Genomic DNA, 16,049 nt, shown 5'->3' on the forward strand with positions numbered 1-16,049 from the left:
TCTCAATTTTTCATACTTCTAATGCAGTAATGCAATTCATTTTTCATATTTCATGTTTGCAAGTTATGGCGCTACAGGTGTGCTTCCTTTTTGTTTTGAATATAATTGCTACAAATGACTAATCATTTTAGTGAGCTATGTACTGGTAGACGTCAACCAGCTTTAGCACTAAGGTAGTCACATGAAGCGATGATCTTCATAAAATACTCCTTCCACAACAGTTTGTTTTTAAATGTTTATTAGTAGGAGACAATTATATTGACAATGACTAGTACAACCACTAAAACGTAGAATTCTACTCATCAGTCCAAAAACAATCCAATACATGTGAACAAAAAGTCTAAGTCTTCATAAATGACTGTGACTTTTCTGATGTCTAATGAGATGGGCCTTCTGGGTAAAATTTTTATTGCATTTAGGACAACAAAATGGCTTTTCCCCTGTATGAACACGCACATGCTTGAGAAGCCTAGACTTGCTTGTAAAGCCTTTCCCGCACTCAGAACATGGAAATGGTTTCTCCCCAGTGTGTATTCTCTGATGCTCTACAAGATGAGATTTATTCTTGAAACATTTCCCACATTCAGAACATGGGAATGGCTTCTCTCCTGTGTGAACTCGAAGATGTTCAAAAAGATTGGACTTTGTGGAAAACCTTTTCCCACACTGAGAGCATAAGAATGGCTTTTCGCCTGTGTGAATCTTTAAATGGTTTGCCAGATTAAATTTCTCCTTAAAACACAGTCCACATTCATAACACAAATATGGTTTGTCGCCTCTGTGAATTCTTAGATGTTTGTTGAGATGCCATTTATATCGGAAACGTTTTCCACACTCTGGACATGGAAATGATTTCACAACAGGGTTAGATGCTAATGTAAAGTCATTATGAGGATAGGAACCTGAATATATTGCATTACCTAGGTGGCCTGAATTGATAAGAATATGTGATGGATCAAAGGAAAAGCTTCCATGTATGGTGGAGTCATATGAGAGGCCCAAGCCATGAGGGATTGAGTGTATATTGGGCGTAATAGGATTTGCGTCAAAGAAATTTCCTCTGCTATTCACCTCTTCTGCTCTACAGTGCGAGTATGCACCAAGACGTCTCTTCGACTTCTTTCTGCTCTGGTTTCTGCCTGCTAGGAATGATATAAAATAACAGTAAAAATAATTGCATTACAAGTATCCTCTTACAAAGATTCAGAAAAATGTTAATTACTTACCAGTAACTTGATTTTCCCAAAACCCATGATGACTGTTGAGAGAAAGGGGAATCCGCCCTATCACTATACAGGAAACCAAGAGTCCACTCCCACTTCCTCCTTCAGTGGTTTTGCAAGAAGTCAAGTAGGAGTCACCCAAATTTATCATCATCTTTATTCTTGTAATGATTTATAAATTCCCTAAAGCTTATTCTTCACTGTGAGAAGAGAAAGACCAAAACCTCAACAACCACAAGCCAGAGGGAGAGAATAAATAGGCTGTCATCATGGGTTTCTGGAAAATCAAAATTACAGTAGTTATTTTTCTCCTCATCCATTATAGCACTTGAGAAACAAAGAAATCCTCTGATAGGGAATACCCCTTGTAAGACCTTAAGGCCCCGTCACAATAAGCGACTCACCAGCGATCCCGACACCGATATCAAGGTGTCAGGATCGCTGGTAAGTCGCTATGTGATCGCTGGTGAGCTGTCAGACAGACAGCTTCACCAGCGATCAGCACAGCGATGCCGAGCGCCCGGCATCGCTGGCTATCGCTGTAGAAAATAGTATCAAAATAAAAAATATAGTTAATTCTCACCTTCCGATGTCCCGTTCAGCCATCCTGCCTCTCTCCACGCTCCGGTCCCAGTGATCCTTTGCACGAATGACCGCGAGATGTCACGGTCTCGCGGGATAACAAAGTCTCGCGGTCATTCATGCAAAGGATCACTGGGACTGGAGCGTGGAGAGAGGCGGGATGGCTGAACGGGACATCGGAAGGTGAGAATAACTATATTTTTTATTTTTTTTTATTATTTTTTTACACCTGATCGCTGGTCTCCCGCTGTCACACACAGCGATGCGTGCTGGCCAGCGGGAGACCAGCGACCAAAGAAATGTCCAGAGGTTTCTTGCAGCGATCAGCGATACCGGCAGGGGGGCCGCTCGCTGATCGCTGTCACACACAGCGATCTCGCTGGTGAGATCGCTGTTACGTCACAAAAGTTGTGACTCAGCAGCGATCTCGCTACCGAGATTGCTTAGTGAGACGGGGCCTTTACACCTGAAGATCCCAAGAAAATCATGATTAACGTATAATGCTTAAGGAACAGATAGTGAAAGTTCTAGATATGATAAGGAGCTCTGACAAAGAAAGGGTCCACAAACTCACTGGCGACACATGGCTTGATAAGGAAAATTTGAATTATCCAGACACCCTGGGGCATCTATGTTTATCGACCTAAATGCTTACCAGTCCACCTTCTGACTTCAAAATAGGAGGATTAACTGGACGTACAATGGTTTCAGTCTCTTTAGCATAGCCATGTCTTTACAAAACTACTCCAACTGGAAGGAAGGACAGATTAAGTACATACAGTGTGGTGTAGTGACCACTGTGTCCACTAGGGGGAGCTGTGTGGATGTTCCAGGACGAGAGTATAAGCATTTCCAGTGTCCTGATAGGTGTAGGAATGACCGTTAAGTATCCCAAGGTGGGTGGCCTTGAGATGGAGACATGTGTGTGTGGATCAGCAGTGATACTGCTGAGGTGCTGTTTCAATGTGTCAGGAATCAGTTACCTACAAATCTACCCAGCTGTGTGGTTAAGAACGCTATTGTAAAATGTGTATGAGTGATTCAAAGACCTGTGATGAGGTCATAGCCATGTGACCCGTGGGCGTGGCTACGGACCATATAAGGTGGCCAGGGTAGGTCACATGAGGTGAATGCAGGGACCTGGTTGGTCCGTTTTGGAAGGCCCCGTCTGGGAGAGATGGGGGCTGTCTTCCTGACAGTAAGGAACGCTGTGTTGAATGGCTGCACGTGCCTGATGATTCCCTGGAGGGAATGGACGTCTGCAGCATGTTGAAGGAACTACGAGGAAACCCTGACGTGGGTGAGATAACTGAGGCTGAAGAGCTCGTGTATGCCTAACCTGTGTGGCCACAGGGATTACAGAGCTGAACTCTGTCATGGACGCTATGCTGATGTTATGAAGTTTGTTGCTTGCCTTGGTTTATGCTGCATAATAAACCGCATGGACTATGATTGTTTATGGAAAACCCGTGCCGGATCTGGTTTTGTGGCTGCTAAGGGAGTATCCCCTACTTGAATAACAGCGCTACCTTACAATTGGTGGAGAATGCTATAGGCAGTATTGTAGCCTTGTTGCTATGAACAACGGAAGAGGACTGCAAAATACGGTTGCTAAGGGCAACGGTTTCCAAAGGCACATGGTGCAATGCTGGCAACGCTAAGCCAGGAGGGCTGACGGTCGTGAAAGCCGTGTGATGTGTTGACCGGGGTCAGAAAAAGAGACTGGTGATTGCTATAGGGTGCCTCTGTGGAGACCCGAGGACCTGTGTGGCCGACACAGGTAACGGACAGGTGTTCGTGTTGTACTGACCAGGGTCAGTGAGAGACTGTATACCTGGAGGGTTCAGTGTGCAAAGGTCCTGGGGGGGGTCAGTGTTGGGAGATTCTGGGAGAAGAGTCGGATCCCTGGAGCACGTGTTATGACCTTGTTACTGGTGAGGCGTAAGTGTTGGACAGTCTCAGGCGGAGACGGATGTCCTGAATAGCACCCGCCGAGCCCCTGGACCTGGTGAGGCCGGTGTGTTGGGAAACCCTGGGAGGAGGGTCGGCTCCCTGAATAGCATCCAGTGCGCCGTGTGTGTTGGACGGTCTCAGGCGGAGACGGAACGTCCTGAATAGCACACAGACAGGACACGTGAGTTTTGTGTGGTGTTTTTTCTTCTTTTCTCAACTCAGCCTGCGGTGGCTCAGTGGGAGTCAAGAAGGTGACAAGCGGCTTCCTGTAACTCGGCGGGGTTACAAAGGGGACAAGCGGCTTCCTGTAACTCGGCGGGGTTACGAAGGGGACAAGCAGCTTCCTGTAACTCGGCGGGGTTACGAAGAGGACACCAGTAGCTGTGTGTGAACAGCAGCCGGTGGTGCCAACAAGGACTTGTGTGGTATCGTAAAAGACAAACTGTGGGGTGTGAACTGTGGTCTGAGAAGACCTGTATAACGGACGTGGGGAAATCCCAAAAGGGGGCGGTGGCCCAAAGGGGGGTGGAGTCCCAAATTGGGGTGGTAACCCAAAAAGAGGTGGAGTCCCAGAGGGGTGCGGTGACCTAAATTGGGGTGGTAACCCAAAAAGGGGTGGAGTCCCAGGAGGGGGCGGCGACCCAAATCGGGGTGGTTCAGGAAATGGCAGCACTGGTTGCCTCAGTGGGTATCTCTGGGGAACCGCTGTGTGTGTGTGTATGTATATATGTCTTTTGAGGAGTGTGGCATATATTTTACAGATAACGACGGGCCACAGGTGTGTACCGTGATGATGCACCGGGAAGGAGTCTCTGGTAGACTGGACTCAAAGATTCAGGTGACTGACAGGAACTCCTCTCGTTTTATCTCTGACCGAGAAAAACGCCAGGGTTTACTGTAAACACGGGGTCACGGTGAACTATACAGTAGACAGAGTAATGTTTGAGGGGACCAAAGGTGATGAGTGCCAAGGGGGCGGGATACCACGGGACTTAGTCTATGCCTTGGAGAGGGGCCGGGACTTTGTTTTGTTTGATGATGTATGGTCGGACAATGGAGACGTTTCGACTGTGGGGCCAGCAGACATTGAGACGGTGACGGCTCCTGACGTGGACAGGTCAGAGGTAGAACTGACCTGAAGAAGAAGTACATCTGCCCAACTTACGGACCTGACGTCTCGTGACATGACGGATGGTGGGCTGGGAGACGAGACGACTGGGGTCAAAACACGGTTAAACGGTAACGGGACGGATCACTCTGCTGACGGGACTGACCCAGTGGTACCCTTTGACAATATAATTAAAGAGCTAGTGATACAACACGTGCTGGCCAAAAGGGAACAAGATCATGAGATACAGTTAATAGAGACAGTGGAAGAACATCTCAAACGGGAAAGAGTCCTTAGACAAATGGCTGAGCACAGGGTGGAGGGGCTAGAGAAAGAAGTCTTGTAGCTCAGAGGTCACCTGTCCACCTGGCAAAGTGTGAACAAGACCCTTAGGGAAGAGATGGAAGAACTCAGAGGAGTAGTAAAAGGTCTTCTGTGGGAGAAGAGCTTGGACGAAGATGTACAGCGGCCGGGTCCAACTGGTGGTGGGACGGAGCTGCCGGTGCCCTCTTGGCAGACGGTCATGAAGAGATGAGATCTTGTGAAGTTGAGGAGCTAAGAACTAAAGAAGACAGTCACCCGGTCGGGTCAACTGTAGTGAGGGAAGTGTCCGTGGTAAAGCTAGAGCCTCCTGGCCAGGAAGAGAGCAAGGCCACGACCTTCAAGTTTGTGATTGATGTACCAGAGGACATGCAAAAAGCCTGTGCTGAGGAAGGTGTGCATGAGGCTTTTAAAGAGGCGGTCAAAGCGTGTAAGGTGCACTGGGCGCCTGAGACTCGGCAGTTGGTGATAATATCAGCCAGAAGATACATCAAACCAAGTAGCTGCCCTGAAAGAAATGCATCTGCAATGTCTTCACGCCAAACAGCTGGTCAGGCGGAGTAATATGAAAGCTGCTCGACGCCTAGAGTTAGCAAGGGAGGCTATGGATCGGCTGGGTTTGCAGAAAGATGTAGTTCCGGTACCCAAAAGTCTGATTGGGAGAATCATTGGAAGATTTGGGAAGGTAATGCAAGACCTTGTGAATATCTCTGGTGTGGTGAGGGTGAGGATCCCTCCTGATGATGAAGACCAGGTATCCAGTGAAGAGGGTAGGATTCCCATCATGGTGGTTGGCTCCATGGAAAGCCTGAGAAATTTTTGGATGCTCTTGGAGTATCGAGTGGGGTACCTGCAAGAGATTGAGCAGTTGAGGCTGGACCTGGACCGTCGGCGAATCAATAAAAAGGTATGGAATACCAGGTGGCGGCCGCCTTCAACCCAAGATGTAAGGACCCGAAGGGTTCCGCCAAGTAGTGACATGGCAGGTGGCCGAAGAATGTCAGCAAGTGGCAGTTCGATGGGCCGTACGAGGCTGAGAGACCTTAGTTCCTGTGAGACGCTGAATGGGTCAGACTCAGGCCAGACAGTAGGCTCGATTAAGACTTATGACCGCACCAACCGTGAGGGCCGGTCAGTGAGAGAAAGAAGTATGGTGACAAAACAGTGTCTGATGACGCAGACAGACTGTGACTGGAGGGACAAAGATCAGGGCCGATATTCTGACCGCTGGGGGCAGGGGAGGCCTAACGTAGAGATGAGGCCGGATGACAGATGGAGACGATTCTCTCGACCTGTGGGGCAAGGCGTAGTGAGTGCCCGGTCTCGAGATCCTGGGGTTATGTTGTGTGTTCAACCCCACAAGTTTGAACAGAGGGGGGAGGTATGTGGTGTAGTGACCACTGTGTCCGCTAGGGGGCGCTGTGTGGATGTCCCAGGACGAGAGTATAAGCATTTCCAGTGTCCTGATAGGTGTAGAATACTGAATGACTTAACTATCCCAAGGTGGGTGGCCTTGAGATGGAGACGTGTGTGTGGATCAGCAGTGAAACTGCTGAGGTGCTGTTTCAATGTGTCAGGGATCAGTTACCTACAAATCCACCCAGGTGTGTGGTTAAGAACGCTATTGTAAAATGTGTATGAGTGGTTCAAGGACCTGTGATGAGGTCATAGCCATGTGAACGGTGGGCATGGCTACTGGCCATATAAGGTGGCCGCCATATAAGGTGGCCAGGGTAGGTCACATTGGTGAATGCAGGGACCTGGTTGGTCCGTTTTGGAAGGCCCCGTCTGGGAGAGATGTGGGCTGTCTTCCTGACAGCAAGGAACGCTGTGTTGAATGGCTGCACGTGCCTGATTTCCTGGAGGGAATGGATGTCTGCAGCATGATGAAGGAACTATGAGGAAACCCTGACGTGGGTGAGATAACTGAGGCTGAAGAGCCTGTGTATGCATAAATTGTGTGACCACAGGGATTACAGAGCTGAACTCTGTCATGGATGCTATGCTGATGTTATGAAGTTTATGTTGCTTGCCTTAGTTTATGCTGCATAATAAACCGCATGGACTATGGTTGTTTATGGAAAACCAGTGCCGGATCTGGTTTTGTGGCTGCTAAGCGAGTATCCCCTACTTGAATAACGGTGCTATCTTACAATAGTTAGATCCAGAAATACTTGGACAGTCACACAAGTTTTGGCATTTTAGCAGTTTACTCAAACATTTTCAGGATACAGATATATAAATCAATATGGGTTTAAGGTGTAGGCTCTCAGCTTTAATTTGAGGGTATTCACATCCTAATTGGAGTAAGGGTTTAGGGATTACAGCTCTGTAATATGTAGCTGTCTTTTTCTAAAAAGGATTAAAAGTTATTGGACAATTATCTCAAAAGGTCTTTAATGGGCTGCATCGTTACTACATCAATTAAGCAGCTAAAAGGTCTTGAGCAATTTCCAGGCGTGCCATTTGGAAGCTGTTGCTTTGAAAACCACAACATGTGGTCAAATGAGCTGTCAATGGAAGAGAAACAGGCCATCTTTAGGTTTAAAAAAAAGAAATTCATCAGAGAGATAGCAGAAATGTTAGGAGTGGCAAAATCAACATTTTGGTACATAATGGGGAAAAAAAAAAAAAAAAAAACATATCGGGACTCAAAAAGGCCTGGATGACGACAGAAGACAACAGTGATGGATGATAGTAGAATCCTTTCCATAGTGAAGAAAAATCCCTTCACAACATCCACCCTAGTGGAGAACACTCTCCAGGAAGTAGGTGATTCAGTATCTAAGTTTACGATAAAGAGTAGACTTCACGAGAGCAAATACAGATGCCATAAAAATAGAAAGGCCAGATTATACTTTGCCAAAAATCATCTAAAGAAGCGAGCCCAGTTCAGGAAAAGCATTCTTTGGACAGATGAAACCAAGACCAACCTATACCAGAATAATGGGAAGAAGAAATCATGGAAAATACTTGGAATGGCTCATCCAAAGCACACTGCATCTGCTGTAAAACATGGTGGAGGCATGGTTATGCGCATACATGGCTTCCAAAGGCACTGGGTCACTAGTGTTTATTGACGTGACTGAAGAAAGAAGCAGCCGGATGAATTCTGAAGTGTACAGGGCTATACTTTCTGCTCAGATTCAACCAATTGCATTAAGGTTGATTGGACAGTGCTTCACAGTACAGATGAACAATGACCCAATATATACTGCAAAAGCAACCAGGGGTTTAACGCAAAGAAGTGGAATATGCTGCAATGGCTGAGTCAATCACCAGATTTCAACTCCATTGAGCATGCATTTCAAATGGTTGAGACAAAATTTAAGGCAGAAAGATCCACAGACAGGCAACAACTGAAGTCAAAGTGCAGTAAACACCTGGCAAAGCATCAAAAAGGAGGAACCCAGTGTTTGGTGGCATCCAAGGCTTTAATATTTCAGACAGCCATTGGTTGTAAAGGATTCTCTACAAAGTATTAAAAAATGAACATTTTAGTTATGGTAAAGTTAAATTTGTCCAGTTACTTTTGAGCCCCTGAAGTGAGGAGACTTTATAGAAAAAATTATTGCAATTCCTAATCGTTTAACAAGATATATTTTTGTTCAACCCCTCCAATTAAACCTTAAAGTCTAGACTTAAGTTGCATCTCAGTTGTTTACCGTATTTTTTGGACCATAAGACGCACTTTTTCCCAAAAAATTTTTTGGGGAAAGTGGGGGGGGGTGCGTCTTATGGTCGCAATATACTTACATCCGTCCATGGCTGGTGGCTGGTGCCACGGGGCTCTGTGGTGCGGTGGTGGCAGCGGCTCTCTGTGCTCCGTGGGGGGCTCCTCCGGCATTTCCTCGAAGCTCGGAGGCCCCCGCACATCCGTTGCTGGCTGCTGCCATGTTGCGGTGGCCTCCGGGAACATGGACGCCGGGAAGATTGACGGCCGGGAAGATGGCCGCCGGTCCGGGGACGGTGCATGCGCAGGTTCAGATCTCGTCCCGAGATCTCGGGGGATGAGATCTCGTTGCCGAGATTTGAATCTAGTCTCCCGAGATCTCGAGACGAGATCTGAACCTGCGCATGCGCCGTCCCCGGACCGGCGGCCATCTTCCCGGCGTCCATGTTCCCGGAGGCCACCACAACATGGCGGCAGCCAGCAATGGATGTGCGGGGGCTTCGAGGAAATGCCGGCGGAGCCGCCGCCCCTGCACCGGGGCACAGCCCGCCGCCACCCTCACCCCAGAGCCCACCTGCCCCAGCCCAGCACAGCCCACCTGCCCCAGCACAGCTGCCCTCACAGCCCACCTGCCCCAGCACAGCCCACCTGCCCCAGCACAGAGCCGCACCAGCCTGGACCACTGAATGACCCCTGTGACGGATCCCTTCCCAGGTAAGCTGAATTCGGACTGTAAGACGGACCCCCATTTGACACATTATTTTTTTCCCTATTTTCCTTCTGAAAATTGGGGTGCGTCTTATGGTCCGGTGCGTCTTATAGTCTGAAAAATGCGGTAATTTTAAATAAACTAGGGGCATGCAGAGACCAAATATTTCTGGACCCAACTGTAGATGGTTTACCAGATTAAATGCTGACCAGTTCATTTTAAGCCTCCAGATGTAGGAAAAGTGACCGGGCTAATTTGATTTAGTGCAATATCCACATCCCAAGTAAGGGGGATAGACTGGAAATCTGTTGGACTCCTGCTGCAGTACTGCATTTTGGCCCGTTCCTTAATTTCAACAGATCCCGGTATCATCTGGAACTCATCCTTCACCAAGCTCAGCGGCATGGAGCTGCAGGCAAAGAAAAGGTAGAATCCAACATAGGCCGACGTCAGACTTGCGAGAAACTCGGACAAGTCTCGCACGCCAATAACCGGCACTCGGATCGGAGGATTCAGCTGCATAGAAATACATGCAGCTGAACGTTCCGATCTGAGTGCCGGCTGAGTGTCAGGTATTGACGTGCGAGACTCGTCCAAGTTTCTCGCAAGTCTGACCCCAGCCATATTATGAGGCTGTAATGAAAAACCAGACCTACCAAGCCATAAGTCAGCTGGCTGATTACACAAAGCCACATTCCCAAAGTTAAGGCATATCACTGAGGGTCATACCCGGCCAAAGGCCACATCAAGCCAAGCCATACAGGAGAGATTACAGGACAAACAGCCAACACAAGAGCTAACATCAGGCCATCATCATCCTGAGGGCACAGGCCCGGCACCAGCCATCAGGCTGCAGGCTCCACATAAACCATGAAGCTGTGGGCCAAACATCAACTTTGAGGCAGTCGGGACTGTAAACATGAAATTTAGCTTTCCCAAAGCTAATGATAACATTTCAGTGTCCAAATGGGCCCATATACTCACTGCGATTGTTGCCAGACGTTGCTGTAGAACAGCCTAAGGGTGCTCCATGATTCACGGCTGCTTCTGCAGTGTGCTCAAGGCTCCTCTGTCCGCAGGACAGGAATCCACTGAAAGAGGACATGGGAGTGTCCTCTTTATTTTTTGCTCTTGGCTTCCTGTCCAGTGATAAGGCAGGTCCCTCTCTCTCAGGTACTGTCATGTAAGGGCAAAAAAAAATATTCCATTGAGATTACAGTTTTTTAATATAGATGAAAACATACCATGGGAACAACATTTTTGCTTGAACTGTTGCTCTGCTCAGTGACATATGGTAAATAGAATACGATCGGGCCCAATGCAAGAGTTTTACTGGGCCCCTGTGAAAGATTATGAAGCACTGTTATGAATAGCACAGACGATTGGATGATCGTAGCTTCCTGTCTCCCAAGAGGCCTATTAAATAAAAGTAAAAAAGTTTTTAAAAATATGAAAAAAAAAAAACAAAAAAAAAAACAAACGAACATAAGATCAAATCACTCCCCCTTGTGTCCCATTGAAATAAAACAAAACCAAAAAAGACACACATACTTAGTATCGCTACATACAGAAATGTCCGATCAAGATATAAAATAAATTAAACTGTGTAACAGGAAAAAAAAAAAAAAATCAAGAAGCCGAATCATGTATTTGTTGGCAATAAGAGGCAATCAAAACATTGTGTCTATTACAAAATGGTGCCAATAAAAAAAAAATCAGCTCAAGACGCAAAATGTAAGCCCTCACCCAGCCCCAGATCCCGAAAAAGAGAAGCGCTACGGATCTCCAGAATGGAGACTAATGCAAAACTCCTCCTTCTTTTTCACAACATAAATAAAAAAATAAACACTATACATGTTTGGTATCCGTATACTCATACTGACCTGCGGAATCATATTGCCAGGGCAGGTTTAAAATATAGTGAACATGGGAAATATATAAAAAAAAAAAATTGTGGAATTGCACTTTTTTTTGCAATTTCACTGCACTTGGAATTTTTTTCCCCCCATTTTCCAGTACACTATAAGGTAAAATCAATGGTGTCATTCAAAAGAACAACTCGTCCAGCAAAAAAAAAAAGCCCTCACATGGCCATATTGAGGGAACTATGAAAAAAAAAAAAAAGATGGCTCTTGGTAGGAGGGGAGCAAAAAATGAAAATGAAAAAACAAGAAATGAGATGAAAGGGCAAAACTTCAGAGGTTTACATCATTAATACACATAATATCCCAATTGCCCAGAGACTCCATTACAAAACCCTAACCATGACATACAAAGCCATCCACAACTTGTCTCCTCCATACATCTGTGACCTCGTCTCCCGGTACTTTCCTGCACGCAACCTCCGATCCTCACAAGATCTCCTTCTCTACTCCCCTCTTATCTCCTCTTCCCACAATCGCATACAAGATTTCTCTCGCGCATCACCCCTACTCTGGAACTCTCTACCACAACATATCAGACTCTCACCTACCATCGAAACCTTCAAAAAGAGCCTGAAGACCCACCTCTTCCGACAAGCCTATAACCTGCAGTAACCACCGATCGACCAAACCGCTGCACGACCAGCTCTACCCTCGCCTACTGTATTATCACCCATCCCTTGAAGATTGTGAGCCCTCGCGGGCAGGGTCCTCTCTCCTCCTGTACCAGTTATGACTTGTATTGTTTAAGATTATTGTACTTGTTTTTATGTATACCCCCCTCACATGTAAAGCGCCATGGAATAAATGGCGCTATAACAATAAATAATAATAATAATAATAATAATAATATCGAAAATTAGGAAAGAAAAAAAACAAAACAAAAATACAACCAAAATGTATTATGAACATTATTTTCTGATTATATGTTCCCTTAAACCCTAACTTTGAACGTTGGCAGTTTAAATTTTCTATACTGTATACTTTTTTTCCATAGGATTGGAAGACGACAAGATGGCTTATGCAGTAATGTGGAGGCTCTGGAACTGATATAGTGCATCCTTTATGGCTGTGGGATAGTGAAATAAACGGCAAGATGGAAACCAAAGAGTGTGTATTTCAGGCTTAGGATTCTAAAAATAAATGGTGGGCATCCACTTTGTTATTTATGGCCTGGAAACTAATTATGAATTACAAGGGCAAAAAAATCCTGGATAATAGCCATTAAAAAGCAAGAGAAAGGTGAATACCGTATTTTTCAGACCATAAGACGCACTTTTTTCCCCCAAAATTTTGGGGGAAAGTGGGGGGTGCGTCTTATGGTCGCAATGCACGGCACCTGGTGCGTTGGTGGCAGCGGGCGAGGCTCTGCGGTGCGGTGGTGGCAGCGGGCTGTGCTCCGGTGCAGGGGCGGCGGCTCCGCCGGCGTTTCTTCGCAGCCCGGAGGCCCCCAGCACACCCCTTGCTGGGCGCCACCATGTTGCGGTGGCCTCCGGGAGCATGGACGCCGGCAAGATGGCCGCCGGTCCGGGGACGGCGCATGCGCAGCTTCAGATATCGTCCCGAGATCTCGGGGGACAAGATCTCGTTGCCGAGATTTGAATCTCGTCCCCCGAGATCTCGGCACGAGATCTGAAGCTGCGCATGCGCCGTCCCCGGACCAGCGGCCATCTTGCCGGCGTCCATGCTCCCGGAGGCCACCGCAACATGGCGGCGCCCAGCAAGGGGTGTGCGGGGGGCCTCCGGGCTGCGAAGAAACACCGGCGGAGCCACCGCCCCTGCACCGGAGCACAGCCCGCTGCCACCACCGCACCGCAGAGCGCCGCCCGCTGCCACCACCGCAGAGCCCACCTGCCCCATCACAGCTGTCCCTGCCCCAGCACAGCTGCCCCTGCCCCAGCACAGCTGCCCCAGCTGCCCCAGCACAGCTGCCCCTGCCCCAGCCCAGCTGCCCCAGCACAGCTGCCCCTGCCCCAGCACAGCTGCCCCAGCACAGCCCACCCGCCCCAGCGCATCTGCCCCAGCACAGCCCACCTGCCCCAGCGCAGCTGCCCCAGCACAGAGCCGCCGCCACCACACGAGCCTGGACCACTGAATGACCCCTGTGACTACTTCTCCACCTGTGCCGGATCCCTTCCCAGGTAAGCTGAATTCGGACTGTAAGACGGACCCCCATTTGACACATTATTATTTTTTTTCCTATTTTTTTTGCTTCTGAAAATTGGGGTGCGTCTTATAGTCCGAAAAATACGGTAGTTAGAAAATGCAATGTTGATGACAGGGAGAGGAGAGCGAGTGGAACTTTTATTGTCTTCTATGTATTTTGTTGTATTCGTATATACTGATGCTTTATAGTGGAGAATAATATATGATACTGTGGGAAGTGAGAAAGTGAAAAAATGTATGCTTGTCATGGCATGAAGTTAAAAAAAAAAAAAAATAGTAAAGGAAGCGAACACTGTTTGAAATAAGGCCAGCCATGAAGAAAACTCATTTGTGTATTTAGACACCCTTACTCACTTGGACTGTCATCTGTAGAAGGGTCGTCCTCCATAAGATATTGATCTCCCCTCACATAGGTCTCTTCGTCTCTTCCCACAATACACACTTTAATATCAATCTGGTCTTCCCCCTAAATTTGACAAAACCAACAGAAGTATTATAGTAGATGCTACAGCAAAGCAGACTGGTATTTTGACACTTGCTGAGACTTCTGACCTAGTTACCTGAGGATCGTCACTGTTATATTCCGCTGCAGAATCCAGAGGACTAGAACAACTTTTTGGTAGGCGTCTCTTAATGGATCCATCTGTAGGAGAGAAATTCCCACCATCGCCTGAATACATAACACAATATGTTAAAAATATCCAAAAAGTGTCTTATTGCAGTGAAGAATACACTATTATGTGAGAAGATCAATGGGGAATGACGCTTCTAGTATTAAGAGATGGAACTTGTATGGGACTGTTCCACGCTTCTCACCTAGGCAGATCTCCTGCTGCTCACAATCCGTATTACTCCTTCCATACAGCTCCTCTTCATCATCTAGTACTTCCACTTTGATAATCTTCAGGTCTTCAATCTGAATAATCAAACATAGAAGCGTGCTAAAGCCAATGGCCCATAATAAATAGGTAAGTTGAAGATTTATTCCCATTTACCTGATTGGCCTGCGGGGTACAGCAAGGATTTTTAGAACATTTCTTGGAACTAAAACAGCTATCTGATGAATTTCCTTTTTGGGATCCAGCTGTAGGAATCACACACACAGTGAATGAATACACATCCCATGGACAGGATTGGAGCTTTTTCTGCAGGAAAGCAATACTTTTTTTTCCAATCTCATACAACCTTTTTAAGGAAAAGAGAAGAACATAGCTAGTTAGGACTAATCGTAGACCAAGGATATTTCTGTAGCAAGAAATGGCTTGGGGTAACGGAAGCAACAACATTACACTGATAGCTTATGTCAAACACACAAGCCATGTCTTATGTGAATCACATTTTTCTGGACTCAGGCCTTTGATACTTTTTTCTTTTATAATTGTAGGGAAAAAGTAACAAAACAGAATAAAGCACTTTTCTGTATTTAGCGCTCGACACCTCTAGAACTTTCCACTTTCCTATAATGTTTACCATGCATCTCAATCTTTCTATTTTCTAATATCAAACTGACAATCTCAAGTAATAAAGTAAATGACAGATACTTTACCACAATACCTGGTTTATATGCAATGTTGTGGTATCCCGGTGACATGTGAAATTACTCTAACCTGTACATGGAGACTTGACGGGCTGGAGATCAAAGTCCTTGTACTGATCCTTGTGTCCTTCTATGTAGTCCCACTCCTCCATGGAGAAATAGAGAGTGACGTCCTGACACCTTACAGGAACCTGACACACAGTGATAAAGTCATTAGCCACATAACACTAGTGGTATTTTGGCATAACGTCCCAGTATTCCCAGCGGCGCTCACCTCTCCAGTCAGCAGCTCAATGATCTTATTGACGAGTGCCAGGATCTTCTTCTGATCATTGTTCTTCTCTTCAGTCAGTGCCTGAGGTGGAGGCTCCACTTGGCTCTGGCTTCCACTCCAACCACTTGAGATGTGCGGTGTCCACAAAGCTTTCATATGTTTACTTGAATTACTTAACGGTCCATAATTCTAAGTTCCAAAAAAGAGGGAATAAAATATCATCCAAGAGCGTAACCTGTAATGATCGGTTATTGGACTAATTTCTTCAGAGGCCTCACCTCACCAGTCAGCAAATATATAATCTTCAGGGTAAACTTTAGTATCATCTCCGTGTTATCCTTCCCCACTCCATCCATAATGACCCCTCAGTCTGTAAGAGATACAGCAAAATAAATATATATCTTATAATTAATTCTGTATTCTGGTTCAAAGTCTTTGCCTACATTCCAATTTTTCTTTTCTTAAAATATGTTCTGTATCAGTTAAGATTTAATGGTCAATTCATTCAAAACAAGAGTTTAGTGTCAGCAGATCTTTATGGAACTACCACAACCAGTCATAACTTCTGTATGTCGATCTGG

At 46.4% G+C, this 16,049-nt stretch overlaps 1 protein-coding gene across 8 annotated transcripts in view; it reads right to left on the reverse strand.

The window, feature by feature from the left end:
- Nucleotides 1-221: 221 nt before the first annotated feature.
- Nucleotides 222-16,049, reverse strand: part of LOC141048602 (uncharacterized) — a 112,063-nt gene continuing 96,235 nt past the window's right edge. For 5 of the 8 annotated variants that reach the window (XM_073544352.1, XM_073544349.1, XM_073544354.1 and 2 more), the window contains exons 2-10: nucleotides 15,747-15,838; nucleotides 15,469-15,657; nucleotides 15,265-15,385; nucleotides 14,653-14,741; nucleotides 14,474-14,573; nucleotides 14,218-14,327; nucleotides 14,012-14,123; nucleotides 10,554-10,745; nucleotides 222-1,142 (exon numbers count right to left, since the gene is read on the reverse strand). In XM_073544352.1, coding sequence (XP_073400453.1) covers nucleotides 349-1,142; nucleotides 10,554-10,745; nucleotides 14,012-14,123; nucleotides 14,218-14,327; nucleotides 14,474-14,573; nucleotides 14,653-14,741; nucleotides 15,265-15,385; nucleotides 15,469-15,657; nucleotides 15,747-15,824 — 1,785 coding nt within the window. In that variant the 5' untranslated portion in view covers nucleotides 15,825-15,838 and the 3' untranslated portion in view covers nucleotides 222-348. Of the gene's footprint in view, nucleotides 1,143-10,553; nucleotides 10,746-14,011; nucleotides 14,124-14,217; nucleotides 14,328-14,473; nucleotides 14,574-14,652; nucleotides 14,843-15,264; nucleotides 15,388-15,468; nucleotides 15,658-15,746; nucleotides 15,839-16,049 lie in introns of those variants that run through there. The other 3 variants (XM_073544356.1, XM_073544355.1, XM_073544357.1) reach the window with 3 other exon arrangements.

Source organism: Dendrobates tinctorius, unplaced genomic scaffold (genome assembly GCF_039654945.1).
Source record: "Dendrobates tinctorius isolate UK_male_01 unplaced genomic scaffold, ASM3965494v1 ptg000137l, whole genome shotgun sequence".
Taxonomy (NCBI): domain Eukaryota; kingdom Metazoa; phylum Chordata; class Amphibia; order Anura; family Dendrobatidae; genus Dendrobates; species Dendrobates tinctorius.